We start from the raw sequence: 21,769 nt of genomic DNA, 5'->3' as shown, positions 1-21,769 counted from the left end.
CCTGGGACATTTCGGAAGAACTGTAAGGAATTCAGTATGGCTGGAACTGGATTGATAAGCAGGACAAGAACTGGAAAGATCATGTATTTTGTGCTAAAGATTCTGCACTTTACTGGATGGGTATAGAGACTCCCTGAATGGTTTTAAGCAGGAAAGCAAAATGATCAGATTTGTATTAAGAAATAGTGTGGGATGAGCGCGGTGGCTCACACCTGTAATCCCAGCCCTTTGGGAAGCCCAGGCAAGTAGATCATGAGGTCAGGAGTCCGAGACCAGCCTGGCCAACATGGTGAAACCCCATCTCTACTGAAAATACAAAACAATTAGCTGGGCATGGTGGCACACACCTGTAATCCCAGCTACTTGGGAGGTTGAGGCAGGAGAATTGCTTGAACCTGGGAGGCAGAGGTTGCAGTTAGCTGAGATCACTCCACTGCACTCCAGCTTGGGCAACAGAGCAAAACGGTCTTGAAAAAACTAAAAAACGAATAAAAAGGGGCTGGGCGCAGTGGCTCATGCCTGTAATCCCAGCACTTTGGGAGGCTGAGGTGGGAGGATCCTGAGGTCAGGAGATCGAGACCATCCTGGCTAACACTGTGAAACCCCATCTCTACTAAAAATACAAAAAATTAGCCAGACATGGTGGTGGGCGCCTGTAGTCCCAGTTACTCGGGAGGCTGAGGCAGGAGAATGGCGTGAACCCAGGAGGTGGAGCTTGCAGTGAGCCGAGATTGCGCCACTGCACTCCAGCCTGGGCGACAGAGCAAGACTCCATCCCAAGAAAAAAAAAAAAAAGGGGAAAAAAAAGAAAATAGTGTGGAGTTGACGAGAGGCAACAAGATCCATGAAGGCTATGGTGAGTGATTACAGAGATGGAGGGAAGGAACCAGATTTAGGAGACAGGAAGGGAGCAGATTCACAAGGATTTGATGAGTGATTGAATGAATGTAAGGATGTAAAGGAAGAGGACGCTAAGACATATGAAAATACAGAATTAAAATTAGATGAGCGGTTAGGCTGAAGATAAAGGATTGCGAGTCATCAGTGTGGAGGTGATAGTTGGAGACATGGGGAACATGGGAGATCAGCCAGGGAGAGAGGGGGGTGAGCTGAGGAGAGGCCTGAGGACTGGAACTTTGGGGACATCATTATGTAAGGAGCTGGAAGTGCAGAAGGAGCCTGCAAAACTGATTGGGTAGTTGTGCCAGAGAGGTGGGAGATAAAGAGGAAAGCTAGAGCGAGAGAGTTCTATCGAGGAGGAGGGAATAATTTTCCATCTACCCTTCTAAGTTCTAGGCTAGTGCCCCTGTAACAAAAGATAGATTCACAAGAGAAACAAAAACAAAAACAAAAAGTTTATAACTACATCTTACCTACATGTGGGAGATACCCAGGGAAATGAGGAAATCTCAAAGAGGTTTATTACATTATATAAGCTTATATTATATAAGCCTGGAACTCTGGCTTATATAGCATCTTGAACTAAAACAAGGAAAGAAGGTTGTGGGGAAGGCAAGTGGCCAAAGGTGCCCAGAATAAGTAAAGTAAGCAAGAGTGAGGTTTATCATGCGGATTTGTCAGGACCTTCTCTATTAATGTGGATCTCTTGGAATTTAGTCACCCTTCTCTTCCTAGTATAGAAGGAGAGATACCCTTACAAATGGAGATTTCCTTTATAGATATAAATTTCCCTTACAAAGGAGTAACTTGTACTCTGTTTTCAGAGCTCCTCTTGGTCTGGTGTTTCTTTAAAAAACAAAAACAAAAACAAAAAAACACAGAGCTCAAAATAATCCTTATATAATAGAGTTATAGTTGCAATGGCATATTCTAGTTTCTTATAGTCTGTGAACCAAAAGTATCTGAGACAGGTCTCAATCAATTTAGAAAGTTTATTTTGCCAAGGTTAAGGACTCACCAGTGACACAGCCTCAGGAGGTCCTGATGACAGGTGCCCAAGGTGGTCAGGGCACAGCTTGTTTTTTTTTGTTTGTTTTGAGATGGCGTCTTGCTTTGTGGCCAGGCTGGAGTGCAGTGGCGTGACCTTGACTCACTGCAGCCTCTGCCTCCGAGGTTCAGGCGATTTGCCTGCCTCAGCTTCCTAAGTAGCTGGGATTACAGACACCCACTACCATGCCCAGCTAATTTTTATATTTTTAGTAGAGATGGGGTTTCTCTGTGTTGGCCAGCCTGGTCTGGAACTTCTGACTTCAAGTGATCCACCTGCATCAGCCTGCCAAAGTACTGGGATTACAGGTGTGAGCCACTGTGCCTGGCCACCTTGGTTTTATACATTTTAGGGAGACATAAGACATCAATCAGTGTGTGTGAGATGTACATTGGTTCGGTCCAGAAAGGCATGACAACTGGAAGGGGGTCTTTCAGGTCACAGGTAGATAAGAGACAAATATTGCACATTGAGTCTTTGATCAGTCTTTCACTGAATACACAATTTACTTGTGAGAGGGGGTAGAGGAATAGTCACTTATGCCTTGTCTGGCTCAGTGAATCTGTATTTTTTCGTAAACAATAGGGCAGAGAAAGCAATTAGATATGCATTTGTCTCAGGTGAGCAGAGGGATGACTGAGCTCTGTCCTTTTCCCCACCCCCTGCACCTGTAAAGATAAGCTATTGATTTACACTGCCAGGGTGAAATTCAACAAAACTGTTTTAGGGCAAAGATCTTGAGGCCCACAAGGAATTTCTTTGTGGGCAAATTATAAGGGAGGCATGTAGCTTTATTTTTATTTTTATTTTTTTTAATCTTTGTAGGTATTTGTTTAGGAATACAATGAGGTGCAAGTTTGCCTGACACAGTTCCCAGCTTGACTTTTCCCTTTGGCTTAGTGATTTGGGGGTCCTGAGATTTATTTCCCTTTCACAAATCATATTTTGGGGTGGCATGTTGTGGTCTCCTGTAGTTCCAAAAAGGAAGACGTGTCAAAGCTCCATGTGTTGCAGAGGTCATGGTGAGGATTGCAAAGCTTCCATTAGATTTTCCAATAAGGAAGCTATTCGAATATGCAAGACCTAAGGGTCATGTTTCCTGAGCTTTTCTGTGGGCAATGTATTTTGGAGATTACTCTCTCTAACTTTTGTATTTACTTTGATCCTGAGCTTCCACAGAGAGAAAGATAATAGTGGAAGAGAAGCTGTGTAGTATACGGAAAAAGAAACTGGCCTGGGAGTTTGGCCCAGGATCTTTGCATTTTAATAGAACCTACTGCATACAGTTGTAATGAGGATTAAATGAACTGATCATTTTAAAGCCCTTGGGGCAATGCCTAGCACCCTTTAATCTGATATATAAGTGTTTGTTGAAATACATACATTTAAATTAATTAAATATTGGTGGACCTATTGCTAATTACCATACAGCTTTGGACAACTTTGCTTTTCTAGGATTTAATTTCCCCGTCTACAACATGATAGGTTTGGGTCAATGTCCTTTCTAGGTCTACAGTTGCTGACTTTCAGGATAAAGAGTTAGTGAAAATGACGAGAGAGGAGCCAGCAAAGCCACTGAGAGCCTCTGCAGCTGATCTAGGAGGCACTCGAGGGACTGAGGACTGAGAGGAGGGGAGTGGATTAAATGAACAACCTGTCTGACATCTCCTCACAGCTGATCCCTCTGGAGAGCACCCAGCTTTTTTTTTTAAATCTGCTTTTCTCTGTGTAGTATCTGGACATATCACAATATATTTTACAAGTGAAACTAATGTCCAATGGAGTCAAACCGATAGAATTTATGAATATATCAATGTAATCTGGTTATAGAGAAAGTAAACAAGTATTGTTCTGAATGTTTACTTGGCTAAGCACTTTTGATAAGACTTAATGTTCCTGCTGCTTAAGTTAAAATAGGCTTTTTATATTGAGGGACTGGATTTTGTCTTGGAAAGTTTCCAAATGCAAGGTCATTAGCAGTAATTCATGAGGCTACTATCAGAACTGAGTGGAGTGTGACTAATGAGACAGAAACACTTAGGATTACATTTAATCATTTTATAACTAAAAATAGCTCACACCAGGGAGTCAAGAAAAGCTGGTAGCAAGGGAGAAAATGGACCTAATCCACAATTGCGTGAAACCTGTTTCACGCAACTCTTGTCACCCAATACATTGCTCAGTCAATTTGAATCATTATTTTTGTCACAGTGCCAACTCATATTTGTGGTTTAAAACCCTGAACTATAATACAGTGTGCAGTTCAATTTCTGGCCAGAGGAAAAACGTGCCTTAGCTAAAATCTTACGAAGAACTATTATAAAAACATATGCTATTTTAATTTATGGATACTAAAAACAGATCTAGTGTAGAGCAGTAATGTAACACATTATATTATACAATTACATGTATTATTTCTAATTAACTTTTAGTGAAAGAACTTATGGTATCGGCTGGAGATAACCTAATTATAACTTTACCCGACAATGAAGTTGAACTGAAGGCCTTTGTTGTGCCAGCGCCACCTGCAGGTGAGGGTTTAACCTTCCTTCCTGACCACTAGGAACTGGAGTGTTCTTCCCTAGCAGGTCCTTACAGACTATTTACAATGCCGATTCTTTTTCACAACATTGCACAACATCACAAACAAAGGTGGAAGACAAGGCTTTGATTATCCTTAAGCATCAAAATTTGTTGAAATAGTTTAAAATAGAGTAAGAATCTAGGAAATTAAGTACAGTATGTATCATTTAATTGATCAGGATGGAAAGTCATACATTTCTGATGATAGGAAGCAGATCAGGAGAGGTTGCCACGTACAGTTCTTGACCTGTGATAACCCATAGAACCTGGGAAGATTCTACCGGGATGAGAGGGAAGTGGCGTGCACCCATAGGTTTGTTTGCAGATACTGTGGCGTTGACAGTCATGGCTCTGAGGTTCTCAGGATGCCTCACACTAGCTGCTCAAAAAATTTTATTCAAAATGCTCTTTCTTCTACTTGTCCAGTGCTCTACCATTCAGTAAGCATTTGACCTGGGACCTGTGGCCTGTCTAATGCATTGTTCTTAAGGTGTTTGACTATTTCTCATTCGGCTTAGTTCCTTAATTCATTTTTTTCTCCATCACATATTGGTCAAAATTTTATACACAGAGATGATAATATTTGGCATTTGCATTTTAATCCTTTGAGATGAGGTATCTTATATTTTAACTACTAATATCTGAAGCTGGGAGACAGTTTCATCTTAACATAGATATGTTTATACTCTGTTTTTGTGTCCTTAAATAAAGCCCTACAACAGATCAAATGAATTGAAATGTCCTTGCCTTTTGTTAAAAAGGGAAAAGCACAGTGGATTATATTATGTTAAAACTGATGTGGATAGTCAGATGTAGCCTCCTAGAAAAAAACTCATCAAATACTAACAGTTAAATTAGGGAGGTTTTGTTTTTTTAACTTTATACATTTAAAAAATTTCCTGTAAGTTGTATGTTTTTATAACAAAAAAAGAAATGTTACATTAAGAAGATACGTGTTATTCTTTACTTGGCTGATAGTTGAAAGTCAGGTTCATAAGATGATAGCAAGAGCGAGGGGATAAAAACAAATAGACTCAAAAAATATATATATAAGTTAAAAAAAAAAAGAAAGCTGAGTTGAGTGTATCTAAGGTAATCTGCACTGGTGGTTTAAAGACTGTCATCTTCCCTCTGGCCAGGTTATCTAGTGACCTCTCAGAATTTATAACTACTCATATTTATTTTTTGCTCTCAGAAACAACCTACAGCTATGAATGGAGTTTAATAAGCCACCCCATAGACTACCAAGGTGAAATAAAACAAGGACACATGCAAACTCTTAATCTCTCTCAAGTAAGTAACTGGAGACTGGTTGTGTCTGACAGCACAGCATAACGGCATAGAACTCAGTTAATACCTTCTTAGCTACTGAACCCAAACGTCTTTCTTTTTTTTTGGAGAGAGTCTTGCTCTGTTGCCCAGGCTGGAGTGCAGTAGCACAATTATAGCTCACTGCAACCTCTGCCTCCTGGGTTCAAGTGACTCTCCTACCTCAGCCTCCTGAGTAGCTGGGATTACAGGTGCGTGTCACCACGCCCAGCTAATTTTTTTGTATTTTTAGTAGAGGTGGGGTTTCACCATGTTGGCCAGGCTGGTTTTGAATTCCTGACCTCAAGTGATCTGCCCTCCTTGGCCTCCCAAAGTGCTGGGATTACAGGTGTGAGCCACCATGCCTAGCTGCAAACATCTTTCTTATGGTAAGATCAAAAGAAGGATATGAACGAGTGAAGTTTCAGCCATGCAAGTAGGCAGGCAGATGGTTAAGAGGCTTTGGATGGCTTTTCTTTATTTGGGCTACTTGGTATATCTCAGTTTGGGGAAAAGAGCCTGGTTGTCCCACAAGCATTGCATTGAGGTTAAAAACCAGATCTAACTCTTGCTCTCCTTCCAGTGTTAAGGACATTTTACTTATCTCTGATTCTCAATCCAGCACATCTCTAGAGTTGCAAATAATTCCATTCCAGGTCACAAATTACCCTATCACATGTTGCTCTATGATACAAGCACTCACAAGAAACATGCCCTCTTTCTGGCCTAGGAGGATATATAAACCGACTTAGCGACTAGAGGTCTAGTTTTCTACCAGATGATTATGTTGACTTCATCTCCTGGGATCACACAGCTAATGGTACAACACAGACTTGCATCACCCTCATGTCATGGAGCTCTGTTTCTCAAAGTGTGGCATCCAGACCACTGGCAACCAACGTAGTAGAGCTAGGTGGTAAAAATGCAAGATTCCATACGCATGTTTGAGAACTGCTGCCCTCTGCTGGTCCATCTCACCCAGGCCTCTGTGAAGCCCTCTGTAGCGAAGCTAAAGGCCTGTGTAGGTGATCCTTAGTGTTCCAGAATTGAGGCTTCAAACATGTGGCAGCCTCTTGGCACATCCAAATGAGACTCTCTCCTGAGCCCCTTCTCTATGCTGACTTTAGGAGTGTGGCTTCTGGGACATTTTAGCTTTTTCTAGGTAGTGGACCCATCATGTCTTGCATGTTGAATTGTATAACTTTTCTTTATGTTACAGTTGTCCGTTGGACTTTATGTCTTCAAAGTCGCTGTTTCTAGTGAAAACGCCTTTGGAGAAGGATTTGTCAATGTCACTGTTAAGCCTGGTAAGCCTGTGTAAGAGAATGGCCTCCTGTTGTACACGTTTATCTCAATTTTTGGTGCCTGGATGACTATGTCTATATTTATCTACCTATCTATCTAGAGAGAGAAAACCTATTTTGAATTAGGCTCCATTGTAGAGAAAACACGCAAAGATTATTATTTTTTTTTTCTACCTTTCATATATCACTTAGTACTTGCTTGACAAGGTTATTGCTGGCTGCTCTTGAAAGGTGGCGAATCCAACTTAGCCCTCTCTATCTGACATTTACGCCATCCTCTCTAACTTCTACCTCCACTCTCCATGATTCAGCACCTTTGGAGCAGGGGCATGTTAAATACACTCAACTGAGCAACCAAGAGGTCAGGGGAAAATGTGTGCCCATTGATCAGTATATTCGTGTCAATTAGAAACAGGTGGTTCTTGGGCTGGGTGGGCACAGCCCTGGCTTGTTGTGTAGAACATAGGCTGGCTTTCAGTCCCCACCACCCCCTCACCTGTGCTGAGGGCACAACCTACCCAATCAAGGTGAACCTCCCCTGCACCAACTTCAGCCCATCCTGAGGGCCTGATGGCTCTATCTTTTGCATAATCTGCCTGGTTATTATTACAGCTGAAGCATGGTTGGGGGTGAGTTGCCTTCAGTCAGAGATATAAGATCCAGTCAATCCCAGGAGCTGGAACTGTAATCCCTTGCTCCTGCCCTGTAATTACTGCTCACACTCTGTGATGAGCCCCTTGGTTATTATTGTACATCTTCACTGACCCTGGGCTTACATGCAAAAATGTAAATGTACAGACAAGCTCCTGAAATTCAGAGAGACTCCAGACTTTAAAAATTGATTTCTATAGCTGAGGCCTGTCGGATAAACACCTTCTTGACAGGACATTTAATAGTCAAGTTTTTAAAGTAGATGATTTTATGTAGGTAATGACATACGCATACCCAACACGGGCTCAGTCACTGTCCTTTTTTCTCTGTTACAGCCAGAAGAGCCAATCTGCCACCTGTAGCCGTTGTTTCTCCCCAACTGCAAGAGCTCACTTTGCCTTTGACGTCAGCCCTCATTGATGGCAGCCGTGTGTATCCTGTGACAGTTTAGGGATTTCTTTTTTCTCTACATGCTACGAAATGTAATGGGTGTTCTGCGTCAAAGCTGGGAGGACTTATGGGCTGTTACTTTGATAAACAATCACCTCCTTCTTTAGTTTTATGTCTTCTTTAGTTCCTTTAGCTCCTCTATCCTGTGCTTATTTTCCCTTCACCTTTTGTCTGTTTTATTAGAAAGTTCTTTAGAGCCTGGCCGTTTGATAGGAAATTTTAGCAATTATTGAAGAATCTCCTTCTGGTGTGGTATGTATGGAGAGTAGTTGGAAAATCACTTCATATATGTATATATCTTTATATATATAACTTATTTTAGAAGAGTATTTTAAAAGAATTATTTAGATGCCAGAGAGGCGCTCCCGTGACCTGACTTGGGAGGGGAGGTGCCCCCCACCAGATGGGAAATCGCTTTTAAGAATTCTTAGAAGGGATATCTTCAGTGAGGGAGCGTGGTGGTTTTGTAAATTTGTTCAGAGATCATTTCTTCTATTGGAGTATATGTGGAAGGGACCCCTGTGTAACTACAGGTGTCCATGTAAATAAGAATTGGTTGAAAACATCCTGTGTTTGACTAGGTTCAACCTTATCAGTGTACCAGGTAATTGCATTTTATGTACATTTAATCACAAAGCTAATACCAAATCCTTTAGAGAGTGAAGAACGGTTGCCTTGGTTGTTGGGAGAAGAATACTTGTTAGCCATTAAAGCTGCTCTATCTTGCAAGCCTGCAAATTTACAGAGATCACATTGACATGACCATTTGCATCTATTCAAAAGTAGTCCACATTTCCATCTTAGCAACATGAAAACAAAGCATATTTTAAATGGAAATATTTACATGAACAAATAGGTCACATTTTGATTCCTCTAATTCAGTGTGGCTTATTTACAGGCAACTGTTCATGATTATTAATCTGTCACATGAACTTGTTCTTTCCTTAAATGAATTAGATGAAACTAGCCCCTTTCCAGGTCTAAATTTCTGTGAATCTGCATGGCACATTTTGTTTGTTCTCTTTTAAAGTAGAAATGGAAAATTTTCATGTAAGGATGTGACCTTTCTCTGGATTTACCCCTTAATAATTAAGGTAGTAAAAGATGTTTTATAAGTTATAGAAAAGCAACTCAAGTCTCTTTGAACCTGTCAGCTCAGGTGCCTATTTAAAATGATCAGTAGGAGCTCGCGTGCTGTAGCTGAGGTGAGCAGCAGTAGCATTTCCATGTGCTGCGTTTTGTTGACTCCTGTTTTTTTAAAAGCAAAAGCCTCTGTCACTGTGCTTCGTAAATATTCAACTGAGTGGGAACAGCCTCAGTCAAATCTGGTGGAAATCCAGGAGAAAAATAGTGATATAATTTCAGGAGTAGGAAAGAACCTTCTTCTAATACAATATATATCCATTGAGATCTAGGCAAGTACATAATTTCATATAAAAATGAATTTATGCAGTAATTAAAGTATAAAACTTATGTCTTCCTCTTCTTGTATTTCATTCTTGTCTCTATTTCTTAATCTTTTAGAAAGTACAGATGATACTGAAATAGTGAGTTATCACTGGGAAGAAATTAACGGGCCCTTCATAGAAAAGAAGACTTCAGTTGACTCTCCCGTCTTACGCTTGTCTAACCTTGATCCTGGTAACTATAGTTTCAGGCAAGTGGGTCCCTGCCTTTATTGTGCTGCCTGCTACTTACATTTTTACTGTTTCTTTAAATCAATGCACATAAAACACTGCACTGCTTATTTTGATCAAAAGAGATTTGGCTTTCATGGGGGTTTTGGTTCGATGCTGCTGGAGACTCTGATACCCTCATCAATTAATATGAACTTTATTTATTCATTGGAGTAAAATTTATATATAGTGAAAGGTACTTTATGAGATTCATTTAATTCGTTTGTATTTAATTATGCTTTACCATCTGATTGGAACAGGTTACTGCTCCTAACCCAGGAAGAAATTTCCTAATGGGCCCAGAAAGTGTCCTGACTCAGCCTGGTTGAGAAGGAAGGACTTTAGGTGTTTGGTTTGCTGTCAGAGCCAGAAGTGGAAGTTGGAGCTTGGTTGTGTGGAGTATGAGGGATAGTGTGGAAGGAAGCTCAGAATGCACAGGTGCCCCCTACATGTGCTTTCCCTGCAAGGAAGGCCTGTGTTCGTGCCACAGCTTCATTGTCATATGCCTATTGATATTATTTAGCACTCATCACTGCTCCCACCACCATCTTTAACGTAGAAGGATGAAGTGACCCATTTGTGAATTCACTGTCCTCAGGACCACATTAGGAATCAGTTTAGTGCAGGAAGGTTAATGCACTTCTCTTTTTTGTTTACAGAGGTTGAGCACTGGTTCGCATTTGAAAGTGCTTAATCCTAACACCGCTTTGCAAGGAGTATCCGGAAAACATAATTATAAGTCCTCTAGAAAAGGATTAAAAATTAAAAAGCTTTGTAGCTGAAAATTCAGGAGTGATTTGCTGTCTCTGCATGCTCAACCTGAAGGCAGAACTTAAACCTGATCCATTTTTAGTCTCCGTTATTAGAGAGTGGCATCTATGTTGGGTGAAGATGGTTTCTTCACCCAGCATCTCAAAAGCTAATCAGAAATCCATGAAGGTGAAACTCTGACATCGATATGTTATGAACTAACACTAAAATACTCAACAGCAACAAAATCAAACAAAAATATCAAGTCTGTGTTTATCTTTGCTTCATTCTTAAATTTCTGTTTTTAACTGTTCCGAGTTCTTCTGAGAACTGTTTCATGAGCAGACTAAATTGACCTAAGTTAATTGAGATTTGGCGTATTATTTTTTTGTCTGTTTCTTTTTTGTTGTTGTTTTTTGAGACGGTCTGTTGCTCTGCTGCCTGAGCTGCAGCGCAGTGGAGCAATATTGGCTCACTGCAGCCTTAACCTCCCCGGGCTCAAGTGATCCTCCCACCTCAGCCTCCCAAGTAGCTAGAACTACAGGTATGCGTGCCCACACTGGCTAATTTTTTTGTTGTTGTTGTTGTTAAATAGAGACAGAGTCTCACTCTATGGCCCAGCTGGTCTCAGAACTCCTGGGCTTAAGCAATCCTCCCACCTCAGCTTCCCACAGTGTTGGGATTACAGGCGTGAGCCACTGCGCCCAGCCTGGCATATTCTTCCAACTATGGTTTCTTCTCCTTTTTGTAGGTTGACTGTTACAGACTCGGACGGAGCCACTAACTCTACAACTGCAGCCCTAATAGTCAACAATGCTGTGGACTACCCACCGGTCGCTAACGCTGGACCAAATCACACTATAACTTTGCCTCAAAACTCCATCACTTTGAATGGAAACCAGAGCAGTGACGATCACCAGATTGTCCTCTATGAGTGGTCCCTGGGTCCTGGGAGTGAGGGCAAACATGTGGCCATGCAGGCAAGTTCTCCGTCCTGCCTTCAGACTTTTGTCTGTCTGTCTGTGTCTACCTACCTACCTACCTACCTACCTACCTATCTGCTATTGGTTGGGGTAGGCAGTTCAATTTAGATACTTTATTTTGTAAAGTTACCTGATATACTACAACTATTGGAAAAGGACGGAAGCTCACAAATCTTCCAAGTTTACATCCTTTCCCCTCTCCCACTTAGATAGCACAGGACAGCAACCAATTGGCTCTGTGTTGAAAATTAGATCTTGAGATCAGTTTGGGAAAAGTCTCACATCTGTTAGAGAAGTATTTTCGTATTGGGAGAAACCTTAGAAATAATCTAATCTAAACCTTATTATCAGAATTTGTTTTGTTATTCTGTTTCTCCTGTTTATAGAAACTCCATGTTATCTTGTCTACATCCACTGGTCGCTTTCTAGGGTCTTGTTTGTATCTACCTTTTGATTTGTTCAAATCTTTTAAGTATGTTTGTCTAACAACATAATAATCTTGAAACTTCTGTTGTGTGTGAAGTTTCCATGGAAACTTACAGGTGCTCGCCATCATGCCTGGCTGATTTTTAAAAAATATTTTTAGTAGAGACGTGTTTGCTTATTCTTCTTTTTTGTGATTGGCAAAGCTATTTGTTTTTGTTGCTAACCAGCTTAATGTTTTTGAAGTTATGTCATTTTTTTGAGAGTTTCATGAAAAAAAAGAAAGATAGGACCTTACATTTCCATCTTCCTTTTCTCCTTCAAATTTCGCCTCACCAGTCCAAGATACATTTCTCATTAGTATTTAAGATAAAATCAGATATTCCATGGAAACTTACCTGCTTTACTTTCTGGTGTTCCTGGGGCATGCCTTGCAATTATGAGGAGTTAAAAGTAACTGGGTAGATTTATGGAACTTGAAAGAGCCATGAGTTGTCTGGATATCCTTGGAGAACCCTCTTGGTGGTGTCCATCTCTACCTAGGGGTTGTAGCAAGTGCTATGTTCTGTTATGTTAAGAATTCTGATTCAGAGGTGGGTTGCATACAAAACAGGAGGATGGGATATTTTGTATTTTCACCGTTAAAAGAATCTTCCTAATTTTCTTTTACTTACTAGGAATTATGCATCCAAAGCTAATACTCCAAAATTCATCCATGCATACTGGACATGTATCCAAAGTGTCTGAGGGCTGGGCCACACTGTGAGCCTTGCCTCTACACACCAGCCCAGTTGCCAGACACCCTCTCTCTTCTTTCCCCAAATAATATCCATAGTGGCAACCTTATTGCCTTATGCTTGATTGATTAAGATGTCCAAAGGGGTATTAACTGGGGCAATCACAAAGATGAGGTCTGTGAATCAGACCGTTTTATATTTGTCTGAAAATTGTACCAAGCAGCCCGCTGAGGCTGTGTTCTTACTGGGGAAGGAAGTGAAACCTTTGCAATTGCCTGAAACATGCGGCTGCCTTGGGAGCATCGGTGAGACACAGTAGTCTGCTCAGTTCCCATTTACCACGACATTCCCTTACGTTGTGTGCAGAAGCACTTACGTACCTGATGAATTTAGAGGCAACTCCTGGGAAATTATACTTTCCCTGTTGAACTTTTCAGAGAAAGGTGCTTTGCCTTATTTAGTCAAAGTAGGGAAAAGTATTTTTTTTTTTCCAAAAGTTCTTAAAAGTATGCATTTCAAATTTCAGAAGTTCACCTGGTAACCCAATTGATCTTGTATCAACTTTCTTTTCAAATTTTCCATTAAAACCTTAAAAAATGCACACAGATACATTTATCTTTAGACAATCTTGGGATCTATAAAAGTAAATAAATTGTAATAAGACTTAAAAATCCTTTTCATAATGCTATGCACTTCAAACATAAGCAATAATTGAAACTATTACCAACAACAAAAAAGAAAGGGTATTAACCTGGGGTCACCAAAGGTAGCTATTGCATACTCAGTTGAAAAAATGACTTTGTAAAAACTTGGGTTGACTTAGAGTTTTACAAAATTATATTATTTATTTATTTTGAAACAGGATCTCACTCTGTCACCCAGGCTGGAGTGCAGTGATGTGACTATAGCCCACCGTAGCCTTGATCTCCTGGGCTCCAAAGATCCTCCTATCTCAGCCTCCCGGGTAGCCAGGACCACAGGCACACACCACCACACCTGGCTAATTTTTGTATTTTTTTGTGAAAATGGGGTTTTACCATGTTGCCCAGGCTGATCTTGAACTCCTGGGCTTAAGCGATCCTTTCGCCTTGGCCTCCCTAAGTGCTAGTATCATAGGCGTGAGCCACCACACTCGGCAAAAAAATTATTATTATTATTTATTTTTTCTTTTTTGAGATGGAGTCTCACTCTGTGGTCCAGGCTGGAGTGCAGTGGCGTGATCTTGGCTCACTTTAACCTCCACCCCCCAAGTTCAAGCGATTCTTCTGCCTCAGCCTCCCGAGTTGCTGGGATTACAGGTGCCTGCCACCACGCCCAGCTAATTTTTGTATTTTTAGTAGAGATAGCGTTTCACCATTTGGGCCAGACTGGTCTTGAACTCCTGACTTCATGATCCACCTGCCGCAGCCTCCCAAAGTGCTGGGATTACAGGCATGAGCCACTGCACCCGGCCAAAAAATTATTTTTGATTACAAAAGTAATACATGAATTGCCTCTTGTGGTAAAAAAAAAAAAAAAAAAAAAGCTCAAATAAATTCTGCTAAAATAATTTCAAATAAATTGATCACCACTGCCATCCAAGTGTCCTTACTGGAAATAATTACTTTTATCAGTTTAATGTGTATACTTCCAGAATCTTTTCCATGTGTGTGTGTAAGTGTGTGTATGTACATGTAGCAATACCTTTCACATTGTATGCATGGTTCCACAAGTTTCTTTTTTGTGTGGATTTCTATAAACAATATTTTACTGTTTGCTTTTGAATGCGACCCAACTTTCTTTTTTTTTTCTTAATACGTCTTTGACATTTTCCATTTTAGTATTTATAAACCTGCCTCATGATTTTAAACTTCTTTCTTTTAAACTAGTATTCCATAGTATATCGTAGTGTGTTTGACCATCCTCCTGTTGATGGATGTGTAGATTGTTTCCATGTTTTGCTGTGATAGACTGTGCTTCAGTTAACATCCCTGGACGAGTCTCCTTGTGCATTTCTCCGGTGTAGATACTAAGAAGTCGAATTACTGGGTTGTAGTATGTGCTTATTTAATATTTTAATAGCTGTTTTCAGATTGGCTTCCAAAAAGGCTATACTAGTTTACACTCCTTCAATAGTGTATGAGGATGCACAGTAAAGTTTAGGTCACACGTTCTTGGGGACCAACATATTTTTTTCTTTTTTCTGTCACCCAGGCTGCAGTGCAGTGGTGCAATCTCAGCCCACTGCAACCTCCCCCTCCCCGGTTCCAAGCGATCCTTGTGCCTCAGCCTCTTAAGTAGCTGGGATTACAGGTGCCCGCCATCACACCCGGCTGATTTTTAAAACATATTTTTAGTAGAGACAGGGTTCCACCATGTTGACCAGGCTGGTCTCAAACTCCTGACCTCAAGTGATCCGCCTGCCTTGGCCTTCTAAAGTGCTGGGATTACAGATGTGAACCACCGTGCCTGACCAAACACATTTCTTTTTGAGCAAGGTCTCTGTATTAAGTAAAATTGTTAGTTTTTCATTCTGTCATACTATTTACTTGTGCTTCTTTACTTTTTGTTTTGTTTTTATTTTTGTCTTTGCTATTACTTAGGGCGTGCAGACACCGTACCTTCATTTATCTGCAATGCAGGAAGGAGATTATACATTTCAGCTGAAGGTGACAGATTCTTCACGGCAGCAGTCCACTGCTGTGGTGACTGTGATCGTCCAGCCTGGTAGGTGGAGGAGAAAGAGATCTGGCCTCAGAGAGTAAAGCAGAAATGATAGCTGGGCTTCTGGGGTTTGGAGATGCCACATTGGTGGTACCGGCTTGTGGGTGCCGAAGCTCCATATAAAACTAATTTCATTTTGCAGTTCTAAATCTTGCCTTGACTGTCTGTAAACTATGGCATGAAGGATGAAATGAGAGCCATCCACAGCACTGCTTATGGGTTCCAATTCGCCATGTGGATGCTTCCACACGTGCCCCACTCTGCCGTAGAGAACTCCAGACGACCTCGAAGGGGCTGGTTCTTATGTGTGGCTTGACACTCAGATGTAGCCAGAGATTGGGGAACATGTTCCAGTTCAGTGTCACTGTTCATTAATAGTTTCATGAAAACCCAGGGCTCTGCCTACCTCCTGAGTTAAATAACCTTAAAGGTTATCATACCTTTGTTCGATAATGGCCTTTGCCTTAGAACTTTTCTAGAAGAGGCTTGTTAGTCCCAGAACCTCTATCCAGTTCCTGGCAATGAGATTATACTCAACCTATAGACAACTTATTTATTTATGCCACTAATACATAAAAAGTGCTATTAGTTAGACTCTGGGATGTGGAATTAAACAAGATAGACTTGATCTCTGCCCTTGTAGGGCTTATGGAGAAGTTCACATAAAACTCTGTGATTGGTGCTTTACTAAAAAAACTACAGGGTGCTACAGGGCCCAAAAGAAAGAGCACTCGCCTGGGTGTGACGCATCTGCAAAGAGCTCGTACGTGAGCTCAGGATTGAAGCACAAGTCACAGTTAGTCGGTGAAGAAGGGGAGGGGTGGGCAGCACAGGGGAAGAGGAAGAGTTCTTAGGTAGAGGGAACAGTATGCATGAGGGCCAAGGAAGAGAGTCTGGTACATTCAAAGATTTAAAAGGAATTACTGTGATTGGAGAGAGAGAACAAGAGGTAGGGATGTGGGAATGGGAGGTGGTGGGGAGGGTGGGCAGGGACTGGAATGACAGTAGATGACCCCAAGAGAGCCCAGGACTCCATCCTAAAGGGCTTTGTAAATGTATGGTCACCCAAGTACTCTATCCTACGGCAAAGGGAAACTCCTGTTATGTAGTGAGTAGGATCATGGGGGCTGTGGCGTGGTGCAAACACTGGGTAATGGCTGCTACAGCTTTTGACTATGTGACTTTTTTTGTGTGTGTGTGAGACTGGGTCTCACTCTGTTGCCCAGGCTAGTCTCCAACTCCTGGGTTCAAGCAATCCTCTCACCCTTGGCCTCCCAAAGTGCTGGGATTACAGGTGTGAGCTACCACGCCTGGCCAATATCAGCAATACTTTATATGTTTTACTTTTCTTTCAACATTTAATTTAAAATATTTTGAACATTTACTGTTTACCAGGCACTGTGTTAGCACTGAGGCTACAGAGACAAAAGGAAGTAAGCCCTACCTGATAAAGCAGGTCTCTTCACATGGATGTCCCCTCCTTCCTTCTCTGTCATGTCCCTTCCCCCCGTCTCTCTTCCTCCCTCCCTTCCCTCCCTTCCTTCTTTCCTTCCTCTCTCTTTCCTTCCTCCCCCCACCCTTCTTCCCTCTCTCCTTCTACCCTTCTTTCCTTTCCTTCTCTTTCACCCTATGACTGAAGATTTTTTTTTTTTTTTTTTGATGCGGAGTCTGCACTCCAGGCTGGAGTGCAGTGGCGTGATCTTGGCTCACTGCAAGCTCCACCTCTTGGGTTCACACCATTCTCCTGTCTCAACCTCCCAAGTAGCTGGGACTACAGGCACATGCCACCACGCCCAGCTAATTTTTTGTATTGTTAGTAGAGATGGGGTTTCACCGTGTTAGCCAGAATGGTCTCGATCTCCTGACCTTGTGATCCGCCCGCCTCGGCCTCCCAAAGTGCTGGGATTACAGGCATAAGCCACTGCGCCCGGCTGACTGAAGATTTTTTAAACCAAAGAAACCAAAGATGTGTCTATTAGAGACAGTGTTTCTTGGCTGCCTGAAACGGCAGTCTTGGACTTGGACTGTTCAACTCCTGGATCAGCTAAGGAGGCTGCAGTGCTTCACTCCAGGATTCCAAAGGATGCTGCATAGTCTAGTGGCTGCCTGGTCTGAAGATGAGTAATGTACTTAAATCAAGAAATCACAGGATTGCAGACTTAATGCAAGGAGATAATACTTTTTCACACTGTTTCTGTAATTCCAGAAAATAACAGACCACCAGTGGCTGTGGCCGGCCCTGATCAAGAGCTGATCTTCCCAGTGGAAAGTGCTACCCTGGATGGGAGCAGCAGCAGTGATGACCACGGCATTGTCTTCTACCACTGGGAGCACGTCAGGTAGTCTGTCTCGCCACTGAGCTAGGTTCATGCCCATGCTGAATGCTCATATTATCCCTTCTCTGGAGGATCTGTAGTAAACAGTCAGCTTGAGCATTTTGAGGAGTTGGGATTTAAGCACGTTTCTAGAAGTGGCTGGGTGTTATTGATTGAAGAGTACATCAAGTGTGGATGGACATCATTGACAGTAGAGGGAGGTAGAGCTCAGGGCAGGTGAACAGGGCTGTCTTGGTGTGAGGCGAGCTCATGACAGAAGAGGTTCAGGGAAACCTGTGTGTGATCCTGTCTACACTCAACCCATTCTGCAGTGACTGTAGACACCAGAAGTGCAGAGTGTAACAGGCAATCCATATCATCTAACATTTCTGAGCTTTACATGCTCTGTCTCATAGAACCCGGTATCAGTTTGTAAGAGATAAATAAGAATATGATTCCTATTTAAAGTTGGAGAAACTGAGGCTTGTAGACACTATTGAGACCACACAGACTAAGGTTGCCCAGATAGTAAGAGAAAGAGCTTGGACCCAAACTGAGGTATTTTTGACAAGCCCCTGATCTTAATGACTATAGTGTGATTTATCTCTTAGGGGAGGGCTTATCTGGCTTACTCCCTCCTCCTCCATGGTCTCCCTAAAGATAGACGAGGATTTCACCTAATTTTATTCAAAGAAGAAACGGGAGTCGTTTCTAAGGCTCATTTTCCAAGGAGAGATCATTTCACTGGCAGCTTGACTTAAAGAAATTGAGAACAAATATTCTCTTCCCAGTAATCCAGCAGATTCTGCCTGAAATAGGTTTTCACTTACGACTCTTACACTGAACTAGAGAGTACAGGTGAATGGAGTTTTCTTAGAATTCTCTAAATGGTATATTTTATAGCTGGAACAAAACATTTATAAGAGCACAAATCGCATGCCTGTCATATTCAGAATCCCATGCCCCCGCCCTTATGTTAACCGCTTGCATGTTTTATAGAGGCCCCAGTGCAGTGGAGATGGAAAATATTGACAAAGCAATAGCCACTGTGACTGGTCTTCAGGTGGGGACCTACCGCTTCCGTTTGACCGTGAAAGACCAGCAGGGACTGAGCAGCACGTCCACCCTCACTGTGGCTGTGAAGAAGGGTGAGTGGGTCTGAGGTGGACAGGGCTGGGCCTGCTCTGCTTTCGAGTCTGCAGGACCCTCAGCCAGGCCGTGACTGCTCAGAGATGTTGGTATTTGCTGATTTGTTCACAGCAGATGCCAAACCCTGCCTGGCAGAAAAAAAGCCAACTTTCTTCTATTCATGTTAGCTGTTTCCCAGTCGCCCTCTGCAAGGAAACATTTCCTTTTGTTTGTGGAGCGTATCTTCTAATGACTTCACTCTTCTGTGACTGCTACTAATGAAAGACCCATGTCCAAATGACACCATTTTTTTTTCTTTATTGCTTGGAAATTCAAGAAAAGAGATTCAAACTCCGTATCGTTTCTTAATGTGAAATCTGTGGTCTAGACTAGTGCAATACCATTTGAGGTACTTGTCTCCTTGTCTGTCTTCCCATTTGACTGTGAACTGCCTGAGTGCCTTTGCTTCAGACATCTCTGTATCCTCAGTATAGCAGAGTGCTAGACTCATGGCAAATCAGAGATATTGAATGAATTAGTGAAGGGATGATTACTACGTGTTGAAGTGCAGAGGAGTATAAGAGCCTGGCTGGATGGAAAGGTTCACGCATTGCAGAATGGCAAGAGTGTGGGACGCTGGGACAGTGGCTGCAGCCTGAGGCACAGGCCCTGCCGTGGAGGGTTATATGTACCTGGGCTATGCCTAGGGGTTTGGACTTTATTCTCTGGGCAACTGGGAGAAGCTGAAGCAACTTTAACAGCAAAGTCGTATAGATTTGCATTTTTAAAAAGATTTTATTGTTGAGATTTTCAACCATGCATTAAAGTAGAGAGAATAATCTGAACAGGCATCTTGACTTGTTTCTAAGGGGAAATTGGGAGGGATCAGGCTGGGTCCCAGAGCCCTATCTGGACAAGCAGGATTTGCCTCACAGCAGCCTCATCTCCAAATTGAGGCTGTGTCTTATTATGATCTCCCTACTGTACTGTAGTCTTGTTAAGGCTCCCTGGCCCCTCTTTTCTGAAGCTGTTATGTCAGAAATGGCTTTTACGTTGCCTCATTTTTTAATTTTTAAAATAGACACAGGGTCCCACTCTGTTGCTCAGACTGGAGTGCAGTGCTGCGATCAAAGCTCATTGCAGCCTCAAACTCCTGACCTCAAGTGATTCTCTCATCTCAGCTTCCTGAGTAGCTGGAACTACAGGTGTGTGTCACCATGCCCAGCTGATTTTTAATGTTTTTGTGTGTGGAGACAGGTCTTGCTACCCAGGCTGGTCTTGAACTTCTGGCTTCAAGCACGCATCCTGCCTTAGCATCTCCAAGTGTTGGGATTACAGTTATGAGCCACCATGCCTGGCCATTGCCTCATTTATATTTAATACCTAGTCAGAGAAGTGAGGGCCTAATTATCATTGTTATTATTTTAATTTTTCATAGAGATGGAGACTTGTTATGTTGCCCAGGCTGGTCTCAAACTCCTGGTCTCAAGTGATTCTCCTGCTCTGGCCTCCTAAAGTGCTGGGATTACAGGTGTGAGCCACTGCACCCAGCCTACTTTTCACTCAAGTCTTTTTTTTTTTTTTTTTTTTTTAAATCTTAGGGAGTCAATATTTGGCAATAGTACTTGAAGTGGAAATATTTCTGGCCAGATAGTGTGGACCAGTACAAAATAACCCAGAATATATTTTAAACCAAAATGTTGCCACTTTCAGCACCCTAAATGTTGGTAAAATCATTGTTCCTTTTTTTCAAGGACAGAAAAATTGTAACAATATTAGAAAAATTCCCAATGTATAGCTTGCCACCTGCTTTACCTTTTTCATCCCAAATTATAGCTAGCTAAGTACAAATGGAGTTTTAAGGAAGTCTGTATCTTATATGCATTTGGGAAAAAAAAAAAGCCTTTTTGGATATTTTAATTCTACATACTGTATCTGCAAGGTAGAAGAGTTGTGGATGTTTTATGACACACTTTTTCCATCACCAGTGTTTTAAATCAATCTCTTTGCTTTCATTTTTGCTATATTTGACTTAGAAAATAATAGTCCTCCCAGAGCCCGGGCTGGTGGCAGACATGTTCTTCTGCTTCCCAATAATTCCGTTACTTTGGATGGTTCAAGGTCTACTGATGACCAAGGAATTGTGTCCTATCTGTGGATCCGGGATGGCCAGAGTCCAGCAGCTGGAGTGAGTACTGAGAGAGAATTGCTCCTAGACCACTCATCATTACATCTGCATTAGTCAGCTTGGGCTGCAAACAGTATACCACAGTATATTCTAAGGATATAAGTATAAGGAAGCTTAAACAACAGAACTTCGTTTTGTCTCTGTTAAGGAGGCTTGGAAGACAGGCTCGAGTTGCTGGTTAATTCAGTTCCCCGTGAAGTCTTTCTTCCTGGTTTGCAGACAGCTGCCCTCTTACCATGTCCTCCCATAGCAGAGGAAGAGAGAGCACTCTGTGTCTCTTCTTATAAGGACACTAATCCTATTGGATCAGGGGCCTACCCTTATGACCTCAATTAACTTTAACTACTTCCTTATAGGTCCTGTTTCTAGATACAGTCGTATGGGGTTAGGGCTTCAACACAGGAATTTGGGAAGGAAATAGTTCAGTCCATGGCAGTGTCTCTATAATGACCTCATCTCTCTTTCCGTGTTCCCTGTAAGGTGCTTATGCTTCTACATTTGAATGTTCTGAAGGCTGGAGGCAGTAGGCTGCTTTGAGATTTAACCAAAAGCTGAAATCCTTCCCGACTTTTTCCTGAACAGACTTTGGATGGGCAGGAAACCATAGCTTGGAAGGACTTTG

General features: G+C 41.9%; 1 protein-coding gene across 1 annotated transcript in view; it reads left to right on the top strand.

Annotated features, from left to right (window-relative positions):
• Positions 1 to 21,769, top strand: part of KIAA0319 (KIAA0319 ortholog) — a 66,494-nt gene that overhangs the window by 17,484 nt on the left and 27,241 nt on the right. The window contains exons 4-13 of the mRNA XM_011998203.1: positions 4,381 to 4,479; positions 5,727 to 5,824; positions 7,059 to 7,146; positions 8,130 to 8,222; positions 9,769 to 9,901; positions 11,422 to 11,650; positions 15,396 to 15,519; positions 17,723 to 17,855; positions 18,831 to 18,979; positions 20,996 to 21,147. Coding sequence (XP_011853593.1) covers positions 4,381 to 4,479; positions 5,727 to 5,824; positions 7,059 to 7,146; positions 8,130 to 8,222; positions 9,769 to 9,901; positions 11,422 to 11,650; positions 15,396 to 15,519; positions 17,723 to 17,855; positions 18,831 to 18,979; positions 20,996 to 21,147 — 1,298 coding nt within the window. The remainder of the gene's footprint in view (positions 1 to 4,380; positions 4,480 to 5,726; positions 5,825 to 7,058; positions 7,147 to 8,129; positions 8,223 to 9,768; positions 9,902 to 11,421; positions 11,651 to 15,395; positions 15,520 to 17,722; positions 17,856 to 18,830; positions 18,980 to 20,995; positions 21,148 to 21,769) is intronic.

This window comes from Mandrillus leucophaeus, unplaced genomic scaffold, assembly GCF_000951045.1.
Source record: "Mandrillus leucophaeus isolate KB7577 unplaced genomic scaffold, Mleu.le_1.0 Scaffold56, whole genome shotgun sequence".
Taxonomy (NCBI): Eukaryota; Metazoa; Chordata; class Mammalia; order Primates; family Cercopithecidae; genus Mandrillus; species Mandrillus leucophaeus.
Note: the sequence above shows the minus strand (reverse complement) of the source record. Positions and strands in the feature narration are given on the sequence as shown.